This window comes from Netta rufina, assembly GCF_964035555.1.
Source record: "Netta rufina genome assembly, chromosome: Z".
In the NCBI taxonomy this organism is placed as follows: domain Eukaryota; kingdom Metazoa; phylum Chordata; class Aves; order Anseriformes; family Anatidae; genus Netta; species Netta rufina.
In genome coordinates this window covers 63,237,598-63,263,211 of record NC_140126.1, presented here as the reverse complement: position 1 = coordinate 63,263,211, position 25,614 = coordinate 63,237,598, and the positions used below count along the sequence as shown (strand labels likewise).

General features: G+C 37.3%; 1 protein-coding gene across 1 annotated transcript in view; it reads left to right on the top strand.

Moving 5' to 3' along the window:
- COMMD10 (COMM domain containing 10) overlaps positions 1 to 25,214 on the top strand; it is a 105,122-nt gene extending 79,908 nt beyond the window's left edge. Inside the window, exons 6-7 of the mRNA XM_084304785.1 lie at positions 23,957 to 24,016; positions 24,652 to 25,214. Coding sequence (XP_084160911.1) covers positions 23,957 to 24,016; positions 24,652 to 24,690 — 99 coding nt within the window. The 3' untranslated portion in view covers positions 24,691 to 25,214. The remainder of the gene's footprint in view (positions 1 to 23,956; positions 24,017 to 24,651) is intronic.
- The last annotated feature ends 400 nt before the right edge of the window (positions 25,215 to 25,614 follow it).

Sequence of the window (25,614 nt, the reverse complement as noted above, 5' to 3'; positions counted from 1 at the left end):
CACATAATATTGGTGGTGATGGGAAAAAAAAGATAGAGCTGCAGAAAGTAAATAAATATGGATTTAAACAGTTAACTTTGGATGATTAAATGTTATTCTTGTTTTATCTTACTATAAGTTCCAACTAAGATTAAGAAATTTAAGTACACTACTCAGTTGTGCTTAGGTAAAATTTTAGATGCACAGGTTCTATTTAAATTGGAAAAAAAAAAAAGCATTCTTCATGCACTGGAGAGGTTTAGTTATATTACCCAGTTTACTCTTATGAATAATATTAATTAATGTCAGCTGAACTGCTTCCAGTTGTGCAGATCTAACCTGTAGCATATACAAAGAAATCAGCTGTTTGTTTAATGTAAGCTCTTAAGCAGTTGGCAGCTATTGCAAGTCATTACAAGATTTGACTGAATTGAAATTGCTTTTACCTTAATCTAGTATGCTGCCACCTAAAGACATACAGACCTTTGAAGTATAAATAGACATGTTTAGGCAGAGTCTATCTTTTTGTAGCAGGTTGCTGGGAGGTTTCTACAGTAGAGCATCAAACCATATTTTTATTAAATAAGAGGCTGAGCAGATGCATTAAAGCGATAACCTTGCACAAGGTTTTGCATAAGGAAGGAAGAATATTTTGCAGTCTAGAAATGGAGAAGGCACTTTGCGGGCAAGAAAAAAATCAATTACATCATTTTTGCAGTCTGACTGATGCTCAGTTAGTCCTGCTGCTACTTAAATTCATTTTTAATATAAATGACATTACATATCTATTAAAAGTTAGTAATTGATAAATTATTAACAACTGTTTAATAGAAAACGAGTTACTGAGTTCTTGTTTACATTTGCAAAGTGTTGCAATAGTACAGACTCCGAAGAAACTGTAATTGAATCAATTATTATATTTTGTAATTATGTGTACTTCAATTCAGATAGTACTCTGAGATCCCTAAATGAAAGGAACAACACCTTTTTACAAAAATAAGAGTTTCTCAGCTTTGGGAATGAGAATGCAGAATTTAAGTAATTATGCATATGTTGGAAAAAAGAAAGATGAAGAAAGAAAAATGAAGAAAGTATGGATGTTTGCAGGACAATTGATGGCAAGCAGGAATTCTTTTTCGTTACTGATGTTAATTTCATAATAATCAAATACAAATATATTATTTTTGAAGAATCAAGATGTGATTCTTACTTTAAATAATTGTATATTGATCACAACTAAAAGGTAGAAAATCATGCTTTTTTAAAGATCATTTCCATTTCCTTTTCATATCATACTGTAATCTGTTGGAGTTAAGCATCTTCTTTCTGAAAGAAAGTAAAAGACTCCCAGAGGATGATGTCTAAATATAAAGAGCAGACATTTTTCTTCAGTAAAGAGAAGCTGGACTGGACATGGAGAAAAACAGAACTAATGGACAAGATGCCTTGGTAGTTAAAGAAAATCCCTTATTACTGCATTATAAAATATGTATTTTTTTAATTGGAGTGGGTAAAATGTGCTTTAAATAGCACATTAATATATTCCAGTTAATTTGACAATAGCATGACAATTAACAGATGGAGGGAAGACATTTACTGAGATTAGGAATACAACTGTCATTGACTCATACTAACTTTTAAAGGAAGCTGATATGTCAGGATATATATATATTTAATCAAAACTGAAGTGTCGATATATTCACATAAGAAGTGTATAAAATGCCAAAAATATGGGTGCAAAAATTTCATGTGAATATAAGGAAATATGGGACAAACTTGTGCAAAGATGTCCATTGAAGGTTATTAAATAGATAAATCCAAATGAGGCACAAGATACCCAGTCGGAGTCTGGAGGAGTGTTTGATAGGAATGAAATCTGAAAAAGAATGGTTTTTGTTTGTTTGTTTGTTTGTTTTTGTTGTTGTTGTTTTTTTTAAAGTGTTCAGATTTCAATATATAATTATCTGCTTAATTTCGCTTCTCTTCTTTCTTTTATTCATGTATGAGGAATGGCACCTACACAGGATTTAGTCTGCTGCTGCAGCCCTTCATTTTTTTTTAAAATCTTCATAACATTTATCTGAATGGATGTGGATATGAACTGGAACACTGCGGGCTGGAAAGCTAATTATATTTTAAAGGAAACTGTAAAATATACTAATTTCCACTACCTTTCATGTTCCAGATCTTTGTTCCATAATTACTGATGTTCCATCCATTATCTGATTTTCTTGAATTCGTCAGGTTTTGTGTTAAAGTGAAGAGCCAGTTAAGTCTATTACTTCAATTCTAGACAAAAAATGTAATGGCAAAGTGTATATTTCCACTTTTTTTTTTTTTTTTCCAGTAATACAGGCACACGCGTATGGATTCTTTCTGTACTCTATTTAGACTTTTAAAAAATTAATTAATAATTGATAATTTCTGAAAGCTATACCTCCTGTTTCCAGAAGCGGTTTCAGGGATCATTGACAACACTCCCAGATCATTTAAAAGAGAGTGCTTGAAGTACTTGCCTGCAAACACACAAAAGGAGAAGAGGAAGTCTGAAGAAAGGTTACTAATTGAAATTGATGGAATATATATATAAAGTTATGGGTAGCAGAGTGTCACAACAGGTGCTTTTTTTCTGAAGTGTCTAGGTGTTTTCAAGTTTGAGAAGTAAGTTTTTAATGGGAATTTGATTGTGGCTTTGGGACCTCCTTGGGTTTAGAGTGGAGTATAGGATTAAATTTGCCTCCGTTTTCCAGATCCTTTGATTTGTGGTATTGCAGCAGAAGATGGCTTCCTTCTCCAAGGTTGCATCTCAGAGTTATATGGCAATACCAGATATTCCTTTGGGATGCACCGGTTCTCTTAGAGTCTTGTGAAGTTGTTTGTAACACAGGAAATTACATTTTGTATCCCAAATTTCCTTAATCATCACCTTTCCCCATGTAATTTATTTTTCTGGCATCTGTCACTTGTTCTTGGGTAAAAACAGGTACACTTTTTTTAAAATAATGCCACTTATTTGCATTCTTATGTCTGCATAAAATATGTGCATCAGTGTTGCCATGAATGTAGTTTGGGACAAAAGGTTTGCATATTGAGAAAATTCATATTGTCAGTCAACTAGCTGTACAGACATGTGACCTACTCATGTTAAGACCAGCATTCTGATTCCATGCTAATAACCTAATTGCTATTAATATATGCTGCTTGGTTCTGACCTGTTTTGTTTAGAATGCACATTGGTTTTTAATGTGTGTGACATTTAAGGGTTATGGATTAAAAAATTAAATTTTCCAAAATAAAAAATACCTCATGCATTTTTAATAGAGTTTACAAAAGAGCTGCTCTATATTTTCCCTCTAGCAAGATGGTACAGCATTGAATTAAGTGTCAGTACTTCTGTGGCCATGTAAGATTTAATATTCTGGGCAAAGATATTAATTGTCTTTCGGAGCGGACAGATAGATTTGCTTAAAACCTACTTGTTAATTAATTGGATTTTTGAAAAATGAATAATATTTTAAAATGAGGTTTCAGACTTAATTTTTTGATGGAAACATTTTTACATTTTTATATGGTAGAAGTGTCTCTCTCTCTTTTTTTTTTTTTTTTTTTTTTTTTTTCCCCCCAGAGGTGGGGAAGTATAGAGGGTCAGAAGAAAAGATTACATTGTGATTTATACATTTTCTTTTGGAGTGTGAAAGTAGAACCTAGGTAGTGTAGAAAATCAAATAATCTCTCAGGTAAAAAGCATCTGACCTTTGCTTAAAAATAAATAAAAATATCCTACGAGTCAAGCTGATACTCCTGTATCAGGACCATTACTATTTAAATGACATAGATGGTGGGGTCAAGTGCACCCTCAGCAAGTTGTCAGAGGACACCAAGCTGAACAGTGGAGTTGACATGATAGAAGGAAAGGATGCCATCCAGAGGGTCTGGACAGGCCTGAGAGGTAGACTCACGTGAACTTCATGGTCAAGTGCATGAACCAAGCAGGCCAAGTGCAAAGTCCTGAACCTGGGTCAGGACAGTCATCAAGATCAGCACAACATGGGGGATGAATTAATTGAGAGCAGCCCTGTGGGGAAGAACTTGGGTTTACTAGTAGACAAAAAACTGAATATGAGCTGGCAATGTCCCTAGAAGGCCAACCATATCCAGGGCTGCATCAAAAGCAGCATGGCCAGCAGGTGGAGGGAGGTGATTGTCCCCCTCTGCTCTGCCCTTGTGAGACCCCACCTGGAGCGCTGTGCTCAGCACTGGGGCCCCCAGCACAAGAAGGATGTGGAGCTGTTAGAACGAGTCCAGAGGAGGGCCATGAGGATGATCAAAGAACTGGAGCACCTCTCCTCTGAAGACAGGCTGTTTTTGGGGCTGTTCAGCCTGGAGAAGAGAAGGCTCCAGGGAGACCTTACAGCAGCCTTCCAGTACCTACAGCTAGTACCTACCTGTAGGTCCTAGCTGGAGGACCTACAGGAAAGCTGGGGAGGGCTTTTTAAAGGAGTGCAGTGATAGGACAAGGGGTGACAGTTTTAAACTGAAAGAGTTTTAGATCAGATAAGAGTTTAGAAAGAGTGATTATTAGAGATAGAAAGAGTTTTAGATTAGATATAAAGAACAAACTCTTTACTCAGAAGGTGGCAAGGCAGTGGAACAGGTTGTCCAGAGAAGCTGTGGCTGCTCCATCCCTGGAAGTGCTCAAGGGCAGGCTGGATGGGGCTTTTGGGCAACCTGGTCTGGTGGGACCATTATGCCCATGGCATAAATTGCAGTTATGAAATTATGTATGAGGCAACTTACAACTCTTGCAATCTCCTTAGCTTTTTCAAGAATGCCACTTTTAAGGCTTCAGTGTTTAGTATTGAGAATCAAGGGGTAACAGTCAACAAAAGTGTTTGCAAGCCATTTCATCTTCCAGGGAAAGGAAGAACTAAACATAGGAGCTGTGGTTAGGTAAATGCTATGAAGAAAATATTAGGCTGAACAGTACTAGTATCCAAGGTAGCCAAGAAGGCCAACGGCATCCTGGCTTGTATCAGGAACAGCGTGACCAGCAGGGCTAGGGAGGTGATCGTCCCCCTGTACTCAGCTCTGGTGAGGCCGCACCTCGAGTACTGTGTTCAGTTTTGGGCCCCTCGCTACAAGAAGGACATCGAGGTGCTTGAGCGGGTGCAGAGAAGGGCGACGAAGCTGGTGAGGGGCCTGGAGAACAAGTCCTATGAGGAGCGGCTGAGGGAGCTGGGCTTGTTCAGCCTGGAGAAGAGGAGGCTCAGGGGTGACCTTATCGCTCTTTTTAGGTACCTCAAGGGAGGCTGTAGCGAGGTGGGGGTTGGCCTGTTCTCCCACGTGCCTGGTGACAGGACGAGGGGGAATGGGCTTAAGTTGAGCCCGGGGAGTTTTAGGTTAGATGTTAGGAAGAACTTCTTCACTGAAAGGGTTGTTAGACATTGGAACAGGCTGCCCAGGGAAGTGGTGGGGTCACCATCCCTGGAGGTCTTCAAAAGACGTTTAGATGTAGAGCTTAGGGAAATGGTTTAGTGGGGACTGTTAGCGTTAGGTTGGAGGTTGGACTCGATGACCTTGAGGTCTCTTCCAACCTAGAAATTCTGTGATTCTGTGATTAGTATATGTTTGGTACTTAGATATTTTGGGAAACTTGAACATATATATATATATATAGAGAGAGAGAGAGAGACTGTTTTTTTCATTTACTCTTGTAGCTCTTTTAATCTAGTGTTGTAGGATTTGTTCAACATGTACATTAAAAACTTTTACTTTATTCCCTTTCCCCTCCGATCCACCAAAGTATATCTTAACCATAATAAATTTGCTTTGGGCTAAGCATTTACATAAAGTGTGTATGCCCACAAGAATATTTCATTTTTATTAAAAAGAAAACTCTTAAACAGGTTCCCTATTACTGAACTTCTCCCATAAGATCATTCAGAACAGCTTGAATTGACAAAAATGTTTAAAAGGACACAATACAAGAATTTGAATAGATGCTGCAAGTATGCACCTAATATTTATCCACAGGTTTTAAGATGAGTTTTTACCTTTGATAGTGGATTTTCTAAACACATGATGGTAGTGATTGTTTCTGAAATTGTATGAATAGCCTCCATGATAAAGCAATAAGAAATGTTCATGGTAAATAGGTATACTGGTGAGAAAATTGGGCACAGTTCGAGACTTAAAACCAGCGAATGAGAGATCCACTTATTCTTTCAATTTGTTTATTTCGTAGAAGGTTTAAAAAAATATTGGTGTGCTTTTATCACTGTAAAACTTCACACATGTATTTTAGTTTTTTGAAAATCTAATTTTTTTTTTTTTTTTACATTTCTCTACATTACAAATGAACCACTTTGGTCAAATCTTTGTTCAGTAGGAATAAAGCGATTGTGGTGTGCTTTTTTTTTTTTTTTCGCTATACTAACTCTACAACTCTATGTTGGTCTTTCACCATACTCCATCAAAATTCCTTTTGATAGCATTAGAAGTCTGCTAGTAGAATCGTTGTCTTTGTCAGTCTCTTTTAATAATGAAAGTAGTAAACGGTCCTTGCTATAAGAAAGTTCTCTGTTCTGCCTTTCTGTACCATACGTTGTTGTTTTACGGTTCTGTTCCTAAGACATAACAACAGTGCACTTCTCTTCATGCCCTGCTCTTCAAATATGTATATGGAAAAACAGTGTTTGTTTATAGTACTAAGGCTCTCTTGGCCACCTATCTGGATAAGCAAAAAGTTCATTTCTTAAAGATCAAATATTCAGGCTGACAAAATATGCAAACTTGAGTTGTTGTTTTTTTTTCCCCTGAATCCTGTGGGCTGACTGAGACCCCTGCAGCTGCTAGTGTAGTACTTTAGAAATACAGGAACAAACCATCATTGAAGCCCAGGTACCACCTAGCTGAGAATTACTGGGATTATGAAAGAAGGACTGTCTTTTCTTCTCATCTCCTCTATCACAGAGTGACAGCAGGGCTGATCAGCAGCTGCTGTTGCAGGCTCTTTATCCTGATGTCTTTCTTTTCCAAGGTATCCATTGACTTCTGGATAGATTTGTGTGAACAAATTGCTTTCTTTGTAATCCTGTCACAATTGATCCCCCTGCTTTTTATAGGCTATGAAACCATGACATGTTTAAACCGCAGTGGTTAGGGTAGAAAAGAGAGGGTTTATGAGAAAGTTATATTTTGTTCTAAAATTATTGCAGTATGTCGTATTGTCAACTGCAGTCATTCAACCGGAAAGAATTTAAGACCTGCTTGTTGTCAGCAACCAAGAAGTTCAGGAACCTGGGATTTTATGAAGCAACTAAGGTAAATTGTCTTAAAGTTTCATTAATTTATGTACGTAGTATGAAGTATCATAATCTAACTGCAGTTTCTGCATAATTTTATTTTAATTATGTAAGTTTTGAATATGCACCTCTGTCAGTGTTTAATGTGTCATGTTTTCTGAAAACATATTATTAGTAAAATGCAGTAAAATTATACGGGAAAAAGCAACTACTTAGGAGATGATGCTAAGCTGCCGTTAAACAGAATTGTGGAAAATGCAGTATTTTCTAGTGGAGTTTATTACTACATCAGAATAGTGGTCTCAGATTCCTTCTGGTATAGCTTCATAGTGATGAAGTATTCCCAGGAACACTTGGGTAAGAGCTTTCAGCAAGGTGATTTATAGATCCATTTTGATATTTATCTTCAGTCTTTGTTCTCTTGTTTGCTTGGAAATACTGCCAAATACTGGCCTGCAATTAATTTTTTCAGTTCATATATAAAGAATTCACAGTCAGTCAGAACCTGAAGAAGAAATTAAGTCTAATGAATGACATGGTTTCACTGTTAAGTTTATGCCATGGCATCTAGGCATCATTTCACAGTCATCAATACTGCATCTCTGCTCTACTGGATTGCTCACAGAAGAATTGTGACGTGGGCTATATGGTTGCAGTTCTGTCATGTCATGTAGGATATATACAACTAGTACAGAGTTCATGCAGGCCTTTTGCTTTTGTGCTGGCTTTATTCTGAAATAATAGACTATGCAAGCACTAATGTGAAAGTGACCTGTTGACTTTCTTTTAAACAGTTTAACAGTTGAAGTGAATCTAGCACCTTGTGTTACGTGACATTTTGATCCTACACCAAGAGCCCTGAGGATAGGTGATGCTTTGAATGGCGTCTAGAGTCATAACTGACTAATAGCAGCATTTTTTTTTTTACCCAAGAGCTCATGGCTTTTTGGGTGTTCAGTCCTGTCTTACTATTTATGGATGTTCTGTACTCTTGATAAAGTCTCTTGTGCTGGATTACTTTTTCTGTTGTTTAAAAACTATTAATTGAACTCCAGTTGCAGCGCTTTTAAACTGATAGTGATAGGCAAGCAAGAGGTCAGCAAAGTCTTTGGATCCCCAGAATGGCAGTTCAACAACCTTGTCACTTCTGAATTTTACTGGCCTACTACCAAGCCATATAAATCATTTTGTTGGCTCATGTTGCTCCTGGTCAGCCAATATCTAATGAAATTACTTGTGCATCCAATTTGATGTCTTTTATGAGTGAAGAATAGTGGCCATTTAAAAGATGTGATTGCCATCTTCTAGAGATTTTAGGTCTTTGAGTCTAGTCCCTGCAAAAAATATTCAGAGAAACTGAATCTTCATGGTTGGATTAAAATTTTATTCCTCATGACGTTTTCAGCTAGGGGATAGTGGTTATTTATTACTAAGTGCCACTCTTTGTTGTGAGGTGGGATCTCTAAATAGATACAGTCCATAACCTGTAATAAGGTTAACTAAATTATCTTTGTTGGGGTACAATTTAGTGCTACAAATGTCACAAACAGGACTGCAATTAGATTCCCCACCCATTGCCCTCTGTCTCAAACTAAATAAACCAACTTCTCCTAGTATCTCTTCTTGTGTTATGCATTGCAGCCCTCTAAGCATCCAGATGATGTAGAGCCCTCCTCCCCCCCCCCCAATCTGTTAACATCCATCTTAGGTGTGTGGAACCTGGGACAGTGTCTCAGGGGAAAACTCATGAGTGCCAAATAGATGAAGATCACTTTCCACTGCTAATGCAGCTCTCTGAGTGGTTAAATGTTCTTTTACTTTGCTTGTATGATGGGACATTCTAAGACAAAAATTCTCTTGTCTTGCATGTAGAACCAGAATCTCAGAAGGAAAAAATGTAGTTCCCAAAGAAAAAAGCAATTAAATTTCTTTCTGGATCTTCAGTATCCAAAAGCTTTCATTCATTGTTGTACCAAACGTAGATATTGTTGAATGGTTTGCAGAGCTTGACATCCAATGTGTTTGCTTTCACATTTAAAGCTTTCAAGAAAATATGAACAATTCCTGGAAAAACATTTGTGTTCAAATGCAAAATATCACTTTGTATTTTTGCCAAAGTTCTATCTGATGTGGATGTGTAACTTATTCCATTGTTCTTACCTCTTATAGTATCAGGCTGTGCTCTAACGTTTTAGATTTTAACATCTCTGTATAGTTCAGCTTTAGCAAGACCAGTGCCACCAAAACATAAGTACTGCATTCATCAGCTTGAGAGCTGGATCACCAGCTGTCAATTTAAGTGTTGGAACTGATATTCCTTAGACACCCAGTGATCACAGAATCATTTAGGTTGGAAAAGACCTCTAAGATCATCAAGTCCACATAGATCTGCCAAGTCTACTGATCCCACACTGCATTTGCCTGACCACCACAATTCTGACTACTTCAGCTGTTTATTTGCAAGATAAAATAATCCAAAGAGAAGAGCTTTTTCCAATGAAATCATGTTTTAATCCATTAAACATAATGATTCCAAGGATATTGGAGCCTATGATCTCATTAAAACAAGTGATTTGCAATTTTGGTAATTCATTTCTCTGCATAGGGCTACAGAATTATTCTGTGTTCAGCAGTCACAAAGCTTTTCTCATTCTTGGAATCTCATGGCATCTCCCCTTGAGTACATGTTTAACTGTTAATTCTGTTATTCACTACTAGAAAAGTGGAGTTCCTCTTAATATGCTTTTTCATAAGAATCCTGTCACCTGAGGTCTCAGCCAATGCACCCAACAAGATTAAGCAGCATATGTCTGGGTCATCAGTTTATCTGTCAAACTGTTGTTTCCACGGCTCATTTTCCTTCCAGTCAGTACAGTTTTGCACAATGAATGCAACTAGAGCATTGCCTTGGTACTGAAACAGGAGGAAGTCAACTACAGTCTAAACAAGACGTTTGTTACGTTTTGAAGAACAGAGGGGTCAACTGACACTCTTGTAAAGGTGATCTGTGGAAGCAGAAAGTCTTAATTAAGCCTATGTTTTAGCAAGGAAATATCTTCTTGGACACACTAGGTTTCATTGAACTGTAACTTTGTTTCCCATTGCTACCTCTTTGAACAGCATACATTCACCACCTATTGCTAGCAACAAAGAGTTCAGTCGTATTTTCCAAGTCTTTGCCGTGTCCTATTCTTTTATTTTGATTGTGGCCTTTGAAAGACCAAGTTTTTGGTAGCTAGAACTTCTTACCTCCAAGGCTGGCAGTGTTTGTCACAGCAATGTAATCTCTGTAGACAGTTGCTCAAAGGAGAAAGTAAGTTTTTCACTTTCAAGATGTACTTTGCACATAGGCAGAGGTCAAGCTGCAGCAACCAATGTTTATGTGAAGTCCTGATACCTGGAACTTCACTATCAGAGCAGCTAAGAGAGGTGCTGAGAATGACTTCGCAGTCTCAACTCAACAATGTGACTCCAGAAGACATTGTAGTTGTAAAGAATCCGTCTTAACATACCTGTGATGTTGTAGACTAGCAGGTATGTAGACTAGCAGCTATATATTGGTACACAACTGGAAGAGTTGCAATTGCAGTACGAGAAATACCTTTTTGAGGTATTTGAGGCTATAAAAGATCTAATAAATTATACAAGGACTCTCCCTCTTTCTCCCTCCTACTTTCTCTACCACCCAGCAGATATACTATATCAAAATTCTGACTGCGGTACTCTACTTCGTCTGAATTTGCTCTGTGTGACCAGTATGATAAGGTATAGTTGCTTTTAGATGGAAGGCTGATGATACCTGACTGACAAAGTAAAGGGATCACTTACCTTGAAAATGACTTTTTAGTGCATCGTACTAAGTGAAGGGGAAGAATTTTAGCTTTTCAGTCTCTTTTTTGTCTCTGATGTATGCGTGAAGTGAACTTGAACTCGTTCAGTTACCCCTGCTTTCTCATTTTTCTTAGGAAAATGTGCAATGAATATGGAAACTTGCTTTAGAGAAAAAAAAAATGTGAATTATGAAGATTAAAGACAAAACAATGTACTGGGCATGGCAATGCATACCCTGAAGAGGCATAGCAATCCAGAATATGGGAGGACTAACAGTGGGGTCAAGATAGCTAAGTTTTCCCTGACATTGATGAGAAAAAAAATCTGTCATGTAAAAGGAAGCCAGCCTTAAGAGTTGCCATTTAGGCAGTGCAGAAGCAGCTGTTATCTGTTCCCTGGTAGGACTCTCTTTAACATCATACTCTTCTTCCTCTGTTTCAGCTAAACTCCCCAATGTATGTAAAAACTGTCCTTACATGTATAAGATCGTATGTGTCATTATTTCAGGATAAAAGTTAATTTTATTTTAAACTACCATACCTGCATATAGTTCTTGCTCCTTTTTCCCTTTACTGGCACCTTACATATGCCTTAAAAACTAAAAATGTGGCTGTTTTAGACTTGAACATATTGAAAGCCAGTTTCAATCTATTTCAGTATTAACTGGCATCATTTTAATTTGTCAGAATATCGTAGCACAAGCATTGCAATATATTTTTCTCTGTAAAATTAAGTGTGATGTATATGTTAAAAACATTCTCATGACTAAAAAGGCGAGAAAAGTTTTCTCTCCATAGTAGCACTTAAATATTATTTCAAGAACACATATTTCAAACCATTTCCTTTGTTTTATATTTTTCTTCTAAATTTAAAAGGTTTGGTAGTCAGCAAATATATTCTTAGCATTCTTTCTTTGTCTAAAAGGACAGATATAAAACATATGGAAACATGCTAGGTTATTTTCAAAGTTTCATAAGTTCTTAGATTACAAAATTAAATATTAATGACTAACCCATATATTATACTTTAACCTGTGGTACAATCAGTGTACACAAAATATTAACCAAGTCATAAGCTTTCAGTGTTTTTGAGTACTGTGAGGTAGTATCTTAAACATAGGTTTAAGCATTAATTTATGAAATCCTTCATACAGACAAAATAACATTTGCAAACTGACCTGTAACACCTTTGTAACCTTTTTTTCCCATTTTTTCCCCTTGAAAAATTTGTGTTAAAAAGCATAGTTTAAATACTAATCTCATATGTTTATGAAATCTATGTTTATGAAGAGATTACACCATATAATATCAGTTTTTATTTCTTGCCTTACTATTTCAGTTTGGCATTATCCAATGTGTCTTGCCAGAGAAAAATGTAATTAATTGGGAGTTAAATGCATTTGTTTTGAGAGAAAACCATGAAAAGTATCCTGGTTTTATATTCACTGAAACCTTTGTAGCCAGCCTGAGTATTGTACTCCAGCCATCTGTAGAATAATCAAAATCTTGTACTGTCGCACTGCTCAGCACCTTTTAAAACAATCTCTATGAACTGTAATTCAATAGCACAGAGACTTGTGGAAAATTAAAAAAAAAAAAAAAAAAAAAAAAAAAAAGATTTAATAACCTCTTGCAAATTGCTTATGTTAGCCAAAACGTTTTTTTTCTCCTTCTCTGAGAGGGTACTGCCTATATTTATATTCATATTTTGGCTTTGAAGAAAAACATTAGTGGTTTGATTCCATCTTCCCTGTAAGGAATTCTGTCCTTACCAATCTGTCCATTTTTTTTTTTCGTAAGCAGTAAGAGTTCACACCACACCACAGTATCAAGCTGCAAATAATGTTTCGGCAAAAGTAACAAAGTAAAAGTAATGACATTTAATTGCCTAAAATCCAAACAGCTAATTTTTCATCATTAGACCATGCATAACCTTTATTGACAAACCGAGAAACAAAAGTTGTTGGTGGATTGTTTCATGCTGAAGTGGTTGTTTCCTCATTGTTTAGTGGAACCATTGCCTTCTGGTCTGTTATGCTGCAGGTGATTCATTAACAAAAACAACAAAGAACAGTTTCTTGTTTCTGGTTTGCAGTCAATAAAAAGTGAGTCTTCATTTTGCAGTCATAATCAGAAAAGGCCATCCCATCATTACTTTTTTTTTTTTTTTAATAAACTTGTAAAAAGGAGAAACTTTTATGTTGAATTTGAGAAACTTTGCTTTTAAAGATCTCTTTCCTTTTTTCATCTCTTCCGTGTTGCCCAAGAAATGCTCGTGTTCGCTTGTGTCATCTGCTGGTGATGTCTTTTTGACCACACTGATGTCAGCATGTCCATGAGCAAAACAGGTAGCCCAGGTTCAAGCCTTGCTTAGCTGCTTTTGGTGAGGAACAGATGCTTTTGAGGAGTCAGGTATTTATTTCTACATTGTGAGTACGATAGCAAAAAACTGTACGTTTGCTTGTGATGGGTTCACCCTGCTGGGCAGCTAAACTTCACCACAGCTGCCTTCTCTTTCTCCTTCCTCAAAGGAAGATGAAGAGAAAATATGATGGAAGAGGGTTCAAGGTTTGAGATAAGGACAGGGAGATTGCTTATGAATAACTGCCATTGCCAAAACAGACTCAGCATAGGGAGATTAATTTAATTTATTGCCTATTACTAACAGACTAGGGAGAGAAAACTAAGAGCAAACTAAAACCATCTTCCCCCCCATCCACCCTCTTCCACCTCCTCCCCCACAAGCAGCACAGGAGAATTGAGAATGGGGGCTGGGGTCAGTGCCTGACACTTCGTCTCCTCCGCTCCCTCACGGTCCCTCCCTGCCACTGCTCCCCGTGGGGTCCCTCCCAGGGATGCCGTCCTTCCCGTACTGACCCTGGGGGGCTGCCCACAGGCAGCAGCTCTTCAAGCACTGCTCCCACACGGCTCCGTCCCACGGGGTCCATCCATCCCCCAGGAGCAAACTGCTCCAGCACGGGTCCCCCACGGGTGGGCGGCAGCTCCCCCCAGACCCCCTGCTCCTGCGTGGGCTCCTCTCCACGGGCTGCAGCTCCGGCCCGGGGCCTGCTCCTGCGGGGGCTCTCCATGGGCCGCAGCCTCCTCCAGGCCACATCCACCTGCTCCACCAGGGGCTCCTCCACCCATGGGGGGGCTGCAGTGTGGAGATCTGCTCCATGTGGGACCCATGGGCTGCAGGGGGACAGCCTGCTCCACCAGGGGCCTCTCCCTGCACAGCCCACAGGGGAACTGCTGCTGCCTGCCTGCAGCACCTCCTGCCCTCCTGCTGCACTCACCTGGGGAGCTGCAGGGCTGTTGCTCTATTTTCTCACTCCTCTCTCCCAGCTGCTGTTGCCCAGCAGTTCTTTCCCCCCCTTAACTCTGCTCTCCCAGAGGCCCACTCAGCGTCGCTCATGGCTCAGCTCTGGCCAGTGGAGGGTCTCTTTTTGAAGCAGCTGGAGCTGGCTGTGGTTGTGACATGGGGCAGCTGCTGGGCTCTGCACACAGAGCCGCCCTTGCTGTCTGCACACTACCAAAACCTGGCTACATAGACCCAATACATTGCTCCATTTCTCAGAGTACAGTAAAACTAATATGTGACTTCCTTCCTAATACGGAAAATATATATGTATATAGATCACTTTTCAAGCAGTCTCATTCCCTGAGAGGTCTGTCTGTGAATCCCTGCGGGATGATGCTGGTATTTAGCATCCCTCACTCTTCACAGCTTTCCACCCCCGTCAAGCAGCTGAGGTTTGTGTGCGGGCACCCAGCTGCTCATGGCAGGAATGGCTTGCCCACAAATCAGAGACGTGCTTGCTGACAGCCATGAACACGCTTTTAGCACAACAGCAACAACAAAAAAGTGTTTTATCTTTGCCTTGCTGTCCAACAAAATCCAAATTGTTGATACTCTTAGTGACCCATCTGAAACAAAAGAACTAATTTACAAATGATCTAATTTTCATATTTTGTAAATATTTAAGCAGGTTTTTTTGGTTGTTTTTTTTTTTTTTTTTTTTTTTTTGGGGGGGGGAAGGGTATTTTCATCAGTTAAATTGATTTCACATTGATTTGCATTTCCTTAGATCTTTCCTCTTGCTGCTGGTGTCTTTTATCTGGCCTCTTTTCATGTGCCTCAGTAGAAACAATAGATACTTTCATATTTTCTAGCGGTGAAAAAAGGCTTTTGTGGTAAGACAATACAATGTTTCAGTATCTTACTGAACCAGGTAGGCTTAGAAGCTAACACTCTAAAAAGATGCCAGCTTCCTCCATTCATCTGAAGCATTCTTAAAGTGTTATTCATTTGCGTGATTATACCATCTAAAATCCCTGTCAGAACGATTGCTGTAGATGTAGAGGCAGACCACAGTAATCCAAGTTTCTTCTTGCTGACACAGGAGGTTTTGTCCATCTTTTCATGGAGACCAATGGGGCAGGTTACTGAACAGTTTGCATCACAATTTGAGCTTTTGCTAAGTCTGGCTTTCTTCAGACCCATCAGATGCATGTCTGATTCAAACATAAAGGATTAGTAACTCACTGTTAATCATGTTATTCATGAGCAAGCTTTCTGAGAAGGTCTCTAAACACTCTGTCTGCATCATTGAGCTGCTCTCCTCAAGGGAAGAAATTTTGTCCACTGTGTATATATGATCAAACCTATCTCAGTCTGCATGTGATGCTCTAGGGCTGAGCTTCATTGTGCCAAGACACTTTTCTAGGTCTTAGTGTTTGCTGCTTGAGTCCATAATTTAAGTTTTCAGATGCCAATGCTAGGCTAACATTGTACTTTATACTCAGTTCTGTTAGCATCCTAGAACTGGATTTTTTTTCTGAGTATAATAATGGAAATATTTCACAACCATGCCTACATGACATCTTCTTCGTGTGTACTCTGTCAAAAATGAATTTGTCTGTATTCAAATCTGGTGAACAGGTAAGGTCAGAAAAGCTGTAAAGCATGTCTGGAGCCAGTATGCTGACTGATGAGATCTGTCTGTTTCTTCAGCAGTAGTTCTCTACAAGCACAGGAAGAAAAGTAAGTTCCTAATCAATCAAAGTTAAGTGTAAGACTATTGTGTCGGTCTTGATGTTGAGATATCTTTAGAATGGAAGCATGAACTTACTGGTCTTCCTTGGCATTTAAAGACTTACATGATAGCCGTTGTGGAATTAAATCAGACACAAAGTTGCAGCTCCCTGCTTTCCTTGCAGTGTTCATGAACATAATTTTTATATACTGTAATTTGTGTGCTAAATAACTTGTGCCGTAACAATAAAGATCAAGTAATTTAATTTCTTCTCAGGAATAAAAGGAGTCAAATCAAAGTTTCGAATAAATAAGGAAGTTACATGTACATTCTGATTGTTAAAAACTGCATGCTATATAAACAATACGCAGCAATTTTGTCTTCCCAAAGACCATTTTTTCCATATCTGATACAGCGAACTTTAATACAAAGAGAGATTTAAAAGAACAAAAACAAAAAAATTCTACTGAGGTTGCTTCTTCAGACAGCTTTCTACAGTATTCTTACAGTAAAATTTGCAAAATTAGATGAGACATGAAATCAGAAAGTTGTCATGTCTAGAACTTGTGTTCCTTATGTTAATCACTGGCATTCTTAGTAATTGTGTGAAGGCCCATTAGTGAAAGAAAATAACAATTTTAAAATATATCTTGTAGATGCTATATTTGGCAATTATACCTACACATTTTCCTACTGAATCCTGAAATTACAATGACACATTTGTGCAAACAAATACTTTATGCTGCTAATCATTAATTCTGGGTGGAGATTACTGAGGAATCAGTAATGAACTTACATCGTGTATATGTATAGGTATAGATGTATATATGCTGTCTCCAAAAAGGGGATAATATCTGAGAGTATATATGAAATACAGAATAAGCATAGAAGGAAGTCAGACTTCCGACAGATCTTCTACGAGCCATTTTTCATACTTAGAACATACGAGGTATCAGTTGAAAAAATGTGCTTCTAAATATTTTATTGTGATAGGATTGCAGTGATGCATATACCACCTATTTTCCCCAAAAAGTGTAGTAGTTCACTGTGATGCTTTTGTAGAAGAATTTATTGTAGAAGGATTTAACATAATCTTTGCACAGAAATGACAACCCTACAACTCTAGATTTCTGTTTTTAAGAGATTTTTCATGCAAAGAATATTTTAAAAAACAGCCAGCCTAACTGGATGTTATTTATAGGAATGTAAATTCCTAGTGCATTCAAGGCAAAGTAACCCTCTGCCTGGATACAGCTGTTTGGAAAAAACAAAGCAAAACAAAAAAACTTTGCTTTAACGGGATGATATTTATTCTAACTATGCATATTGAGGTGAAAATTCTAGTTCTTTGTTTCTCACAGGAGTTTACCTCAAGGTAACTGTCTTGATTTTAAAAGCATTTTTCTCCCATACTGTGAAAAAAGAGTTTTGTCTGTCTCTGGTGTTCTGTGATCTCCCCAGCCTGTGTGGTCTTTTTAGTAATTGTACGCCATTTGTCCTCTGTAGCTAGCTGTGCACCAGTTCAGCCAGCCATTAATGAATATTTGTGTGAGAGTAGGAGGAGAAAATGGGAATGACTGACATTTCTTGTTTGTTTAGATGTCTGTAAGGTCTCCTGCACATCTCCAAATTCCTGCAGTTGTTGGCTCACTAGCAGACTGTGCAATGAGTTTATTCTAGGTGCTTTCCATGAATGCAAAGTTAGATCCTGGGTCTGCTGGAGTAAGGTTATCTGTGTCTGTCTCCAAACCATTCATTTCCAGTAACACTTGATTAGCTAACAAATTAGCTAGGCAGCGAACAAATACATTGAAAATGGAGAGAAGGGTATCCATAGTAGGATGCCTCAGCTGCCGATTTTGACCTTCTTAAATACCGTGAGGAATCTGAGTTCCTTATGGTTATTTGAAAAAGAAATAGGGGAGAATGTAGTATGTGTACAAACTAATGTTCAGGAAGAGAGCGAGTTAGTATGAAACATATTCTGTTTTACAGCATTTGCGCGCCGAGGACTTCAAAATGCATGTAATTCAGTCCTAAGGCATGTTTGTGGGTTGTTTTTATTTCACTAAAAAAAAATAAAGTATTTGGTATTGGAGATGGAAATAAGCTTGGAATAAGAATAAAGTTTGAAGATCACATTTTTTTGATGATTATGAAAGAAGTGCAATTTGGAATATGTAAGTTGGTATTTAACTCCCTGTGTCCTACTGAATTACATCCATCCAGAGCTGTAAGAACATAAAGTTTTAATTGCTGTTTCTTATGTGCAGAGAGTTAAGGAACAGGTGTGCTTTTAAGTGGTTCTGGTCTGTTTTAACACATCTGCTTTTCTTACCGTACTACAATTCATCTTTCTGACCAAGCAGCTTAAACTCACTGATAAATTCTGTGAGATACAACTTATGACCCTCTTCCCATCTGTATGTGCCTAAGCAAATACATCATTCTCCAGGGTCCAAGGAAATTCACGGGAATTCTGAACTGATGTAGCACAGATGCTGATAGATCCACAGGGAAATGCAGACTACTAAGAATCAATTGGGGCCTATTTAGGAATGCATCTGAATTTGGCTGTTAATTAATTATCTATATCCTTCCATTGTGTCAGATTTTAAGGATTTCTAATAGAAATAAATCAGAGAATGAAAAGCAAATGTGAAGACATTAATCTGTTGAATGTAAGTTATAAGTGGCTCCAGGTAGTATTGAATGTTATATTAGATATGGAGATGGGTATATGTGTTGTTTCAACTAGTTACTATTAACAAACTTGAGTATACTGTATTTTTTTTTAATGCGTGCTCAGTCATAGAGCATTATCATTATCAGTAGACATTTAGATATACAAACCAGCCTGTCCCTCCATCTGTTTGCTTCAGAATACTTGGCATTTATTTTGCAATGTTGTAAAAGTAGTTACAGCTTTGCAATTGAGAACTATGATAGCAATATCAATTTTTCATGTTCAAGTTAGCTTTCAAACCAGAAGTTTGCCTTTTATTTATAACTCCTGGTGCCTTGTTCTAAGTGTGTGCCCGAGGTAAGGGAGTTAAGTGTGTGGAATATGACTGGGCAATAAATAAGATTGCAAAACTCTGTCATTAGTAATAAAGCCTTTTGAGTAGTATATTAAAATATAAGTATCAAGAGGATTTGATTAAAACAAGCAAAAACAAAAACAAACAAACAAAAAAAAAACCACTTTGATTATAACCAGGAATTTGCCTTCTGAATTGAGGAATTTGCTTTCTGAAATATTCTAAGGAGAATTATTTTTTGTGTGGTTTCCACTGAAAGACTGCATTGAGAAGATACATATGTTTAAAATAAATTGTTAGCCAAGGCAATGAGAAATTGGAGAGTCTGTTTTACATCTTGTGCAGTGGAATCTTCATCCTTTTATGCTGGTGATTATGTTCACCTGAAAATTTACCTAGTTGTCTGCTGCTGGCGGTTATAAGCTGAGTATATATTAAACACTGCGGTTATTTTGTAGAATTACCCACACATTCAGAATAGCTGTTCTGTATAGGGTAGCATATCACTGCTCACTGGGAGCTGGAAGGTTTTGTCTTCCTTTTCCTTCTGCTTCTCATCCACTTCCTCCACTCCCCCTTGCCCCTTTCTCTCCTCTATGCCCCCACCCAACAAGGAAATTTGTTTTTGAACAGCTGTTTAGAGACCGGGGAAAATGTTACAAAATGTTTTTAAGGATACCAGACAATAAATGAGAAGATAGTTTAGAGGGGAAAACAACCCTATCAATTAAGCTGATTAGAATTTTAGAGAAATTCTCAGTAGGCTGTAAATTGATACATCCCTGGGATGAGAGAAGAGGTAGAATGAAATAAGATTCCATCTAAATGTAAAAAGGCAAAATGGCACTAAAATTTAATTTTAACACTTAAAAATACATTCAGTAGTGATACATGGCCAAATATGTTAAATCAAACATTTCAGAAAACTTATTACCATATTCCCTGCAGTGGATTCAGAGCGGTGTAAAGATTTGTCTTGGGCAATGTCTGCGATTCACGCCAACTTTGCAAGTAGTAAATGCAATGTTCTGTTACGTTAAACACCAGATGAGCACACTGAACTTAGCAGCAACTGTATTTAGTCGAAGATGGTGCAAATCAACTCTTTAGCTCTGCCAGTTCAGCATATCACTCCAGTGCTGTCCCCACACCACTCTTCTTAGACATTGACTCAGACAAAAAGCCCATCCTGACATTTTCAAGGCTATACAAAGAATTAATACTTGGTATTTATTTTATTCATATAATTAACATCTCTGTTCAACTATGTTTCTCTGATGGTGTGAAGCAGTCACCCTTAAGGGTGAAACTCAGAAATAAGAGATGAAAATTTTACTGCCACAAGGACAAAATTTGTTATCTAATTACAAAAAACATTGGAGTGACTGAGTGTGACAATAGGAATAAACTATTCCAAACTGTTTAGTATTCTGGTTGCTCTGTTACTTTTATTTCACGTGAGATAATAATAGCAAAAAGAAAATGAGATGGCAGAAACGAGGGAAAAAGTAAAGGTGAAGAATAAGGGGGTGGGGAAACAGAAAAATTTATCAGGAAAGAAGGAAAGAGAATGATATACTTGATAGAATGAGTAGAGAAGTTAGACATCCAGCAAATTACTGTTTTCTTATTTATGTTCTGCGAAACGCATACTAGGTCAGGTTGCATCTGAAAACTTGTATGTATAGATAAAAGAAGGCAGCTTAACTGCACTTTTCATAAATAGGCTGAGACTCCTCTGCACACAGTGACATTTAATTAAGTCAGTAAGCTGAAAGTGATTTTTTTTATCCTATGTTTTAGTTATGGATGAAAAAAGATTGCAGTGGGTAGTCTTGTATCCTTATCAGAGCAAAATTGCTTAAAGTAGATTAAGAATTTGCCTACTCTAGGGTCTTTAGCAATATTTTAGATACATAGTCATTTTTAATACTCTTCTACTGAAAAATTAAAGAACCGGATTATAACCTAGTCCACATTATGTTTTAATTACAGCTATTTGTGTTCATTGATTAAGGGCACTGAGTGAATAATGGACATCTCAGCTAAAATGAGGGGCCGTCAGCCTGTTCTGACATAGATTTTACTTGTAAGAACCCATTTGTGATGTGTTGGTTTTGTGGTTTAGGTGGGAACTCCTGATCATGTAACAATGATCGTTTGGCACCTTCCTCAAGGGACTAATGCTAGTAAGAAATACAAGACAGCGAAAAGAACATTTTCAGCTGGTGCCACATTTCTGCACTGTTCTTTGTGACACTGCTGACTGTTGAAGTGGTATTTATTGTAGATGTACCAAGTTTTTTGCATACAGAAACAATTCTATTTTAGCAAAGAATTAGGTGCACATGCACACGTTTCATAAAAGATTGTTATATCCTCTGTCCCACTGAACCATCCCAAATGAGAAACAGACTGGCACAAAATTATAGACTCCATGCTTTCTTTTAGATCTCCATAGACATTTGCCTGCCACAGTGCAATGTGAATTTTGTCGCACTTACCAGACCATGACTATTAAATAACGAGGAGATTGCAGTCTGATCATAAAGAACACCGATTTATTTCTAAGCACCAAGAGAACCTCAATTGAAATGACCACACTTTTTTCATTTGCCTGCCCTAACCAGTGACTTACATTACTTCAGTTTGCTTAGAGAAAAATACGAAAGACAAGTGTTTCAATGTCTTTTATTGTATATGAGAAGCTGATCTTGCTTTCTGATCTGAAGTAGTACCAGAAGACACCAGTCTTGATGGATATGTGAAGCTCGGAGAAATGAGATCTGGTACGATCACACTGATCTTGGTTAGAGGTGTCACATACCCAACCTGCCCCTTTCAGAAGATGTTGTGAAACCGTTGTATTGAAATCCAGCACACTCTTCTGCCAGAAACCATTCAAGAGAAGACCCTGACTTCATTTGTTGTGACTGATAAATTTTAAGTTATATATCTTCCTTTTATCCTGAACCTTCTCTTTTCAGTTTTACTTCCTTCCATTCAAACACCAAAATCCTTCAGGAACTGCAAACGCCAGACATCCAGGCTGGATCCATTTGCTAATTGCATATCTTTTTTTCTTCTTTCCTCTACCCCTTTTCCTTTCTGAAGAAACCACTTGTTTGCTTTCTCTTTGTTTCTGAGCTGGTAGAATGCATTTAAAAATGCTTTTACTTCCCTGTCACTACATTATGCTGTTTGGAGGGGGAATCAGCTGGAATCATGGCAAAGAGGACTGCTGTTCTGGTAGTTTTATTTCGTATTCACCGTACGATTCCCAGAATTGCATTGTTCCTTCCCAGAGGGGGAAGATTGGTCTCTCATGCAAATTACTGGTCCTTTTCTAGGCTTTTGTAGCCTTCCTGAAATTGTTGGAAAGGATCCTTCTTTCTGCAGAGCGAGGAGGAGGTATTGCACCAGACAGTCTGGCCCCAGTCATTTTATCCCTTTCCTGTGTCTTACAGTTTGCTTTTGGAACAGGCATCAGGCAATACCTATCCTGAGTTCCCAGGGCTTCTGCTGCTTTTGTGAATTTGGTGTGCCAAATTCAGCAGCTTTATTTGACTTAAATTGAGATTTGCATCAGTGTTAGAATATACAGAATCTGGCCCACAGCCTTGTCCATATGCAAAAGTACCCTTGCTAATTTAAGCTGAATTGTTGAACAAGCATTTCTCTACTTTTTTTAAGGGGTGCATCGGGTTGGTACCAGTTTAATGAAACTAGTGTGTATACGTCATTTCAGCTAATGTTTTGTGAGTAGACATGTCCACAGATTCAGTTTTCAGAGAACCCTGTTAGTGTTAATGGAAGTGCAACTGTGATCCTCAGGAATGCCTCCAAGCACTGGAAAATCTAGCAGCAACACGCAGAATGTGCAGTAATAGTTACATATTTATTTTAAAAGGAGGAAAGTGACAAAGCAAACTAGAAGGGATAAGACAAGAAACAGTCTGGATAGATTGGTACTATGATTGAAAGTAGCAGGCATTAAACTACCTGTTTCATGCAAGCAAGTTAAGCAGGATAGAGATTTTAATTTAACCCCCATCTCCACAGACATCAGCACACGCATGCAGGGGATTATTACCACCATCTGTTTTATTCACAGTCATTTCCATCAGTTGTGTGGTTTTTTTTTGTTGTTGTTGTTGTTTGGTTTTTATGTTTGTTTTTTTTTGTTGTTGTTGTTGTTTTTTTTTGTTTTTTTTTACTACTGTTAAAGGACTGCTTTGAAGCTGTTGTGTTAATTGTTAACTTTGGCTGAATCTGTGTGTAGATGCCTATAACAATGTCAGCATACTAACATCATAACCATTAGATTAATGAATGGAAGTTATTATTAGCTCTTATTGTGCTAACACACAGTACATTAATAGCTGTTCAGGTTCAATCAAATACACTACTGACTTTGTATGATGTTATTTACCAGATCTTAGATGAACTGCTGAGCAAGGTGAATGTAATCTTTCATTTTTATCTGTGACTTACAAATAAGCTAACAAAATCATGTTTATAGAATATTTTATTATTATTCTCTACAGCAGGAGAACAGATATACCTGTGGACTTGAATTCATCACTAAAGTGGAATATGCATATATGAAGGATGCTGTAGCGAATGGAAGGAAAATTAACTATTGCAAATGCTATCTTTCATATAGCTTAAACCTGCACTGTGAATTACTGGAATGAATACCAAAAGGGGAAAAAAAAAAAAAGAGTTTGCTTATTCCTTTCTTTTTTTTTCTTTTTCTTTCACAGAACCTGAAGAAAGTGTTTGTAGAATTTAGCCATCAGGAGCTGTTTGAGTTCTATAACAAGGTCTGTAGATTTTACAATACTGTAGTTCCTTTGTAAACACCTTATGCTGCTCAGCAGGAAGTATTGCCTATATGAATTAAATCTAATGAAATTGGAAGGAAAATGGATCCAATTTTAATTAAAGCTGTTGGATTTGTTTGATCACATAAAGCATTTTCAAGAAGAGTCTGTGCTTTCAAATTTGGAATAAGCAGGTCTTGGAGTCATTGTAATCATACCTGGTGGCTAGGTCTAGAGGAGCAGCTGATGATTAACAATGAGAAGCTCTCTGGAAAGAGCATCTTTGTGTTATGTCGAAATGCCAGGCTCATAATCCAGTCAAAATGAACTCTATTATTTTTTTACCTTGTTATTATGCATTGGAAATTCACAGCAAAACATCTGTGCATGTAAAAAGGCAGTATTTAGACAACTGTTTCTTTAAAATTTGAATATTTAAACTGCAACAATGAATTCTAATAGCTTCACGTAAAAACAAATATTCATGAGTACAAGATTTTTTTATTGCTATATGAATAGATTTAGTATGCATAGTTGAAGACATTGGAATGTTGGTTTTTTTTCTGTTTGCATGTTTCTAAACAGTATCTTATGTGAGTGGAGTTTTTTTTTTTTCTTTTTGTTCCTTTAAATAGCTGGAAACTATACAAGCACAGCTGGATTCCCTTACGTGATGTTTTTGAAGACTTATTTCTCCATCACACTCCTGCCACCTCATTATTTTGAATCGAAGATAGATTGCCAAGCTGTGTTTGCTGGAGGATTCAGTAGTTTGCTTCCTGTAAAATTATATGGCTTATCTCCTTTTAGAGCTACAGTAGTAACATTAACCAAGCGAAATCATTGTTAAGAGTCTTAAGATTCTAATGGATTTTTTCTAGTTTTCTGAGAAGTTGTAAAGAGTAGCTTTACTTGAAGAAAAAAAAAAGAGAATGCTATCCTGCCTCAGTTTGTTTTTCTTTTTTCTTTTTTTGTCCTTTTAGCTACGACACTTGATTTGATATAAATTTGCATACTAGTGAGAGACCAGGAATTGAATCTATTTTTTATGCATAAAAGCAATATAAGACTTAGTAGTAACAGTAGTAAGAAAATACACAGCAAATGAAGTCTCTATCCTTTTGAATTGTTATTGACTGACACAATTAATAATGCTTATTGCAAATTTGTCAAAATAAATTCAAAATTTATAAACTGATTGTCTTGAGTTTTTTTCTGTTTTATTTTTATTTCATTGTCTTTCTTATTTTTAATTATTTACAAGAAAAAAATATGTTTTTAATCAACAGTGTCACTGATTGCAGTGTTTACTTTTGGCACTGAGAATAAATACAGCTTCTTAGCACTGCATGCATACCGATGAATCATAAGTAGTATGGTGTATAACTGGGGGGAGAGAACTTGGAGTATATAACAAAGAACGCTGAAGTAGTCTGACAGCCAGATTTCTGAAAGCTATTTGTTGATTCTTCCTAATGTTGTCCACCACTGTTTTTACAGCTAACAGGAAGAAATAAAGTACAGTGACTTAAAGGCCAAGTTAGTATATTTTCACACATTAGTTCCAGATGAATGGAAGTTCATGAACAGTATGAGAA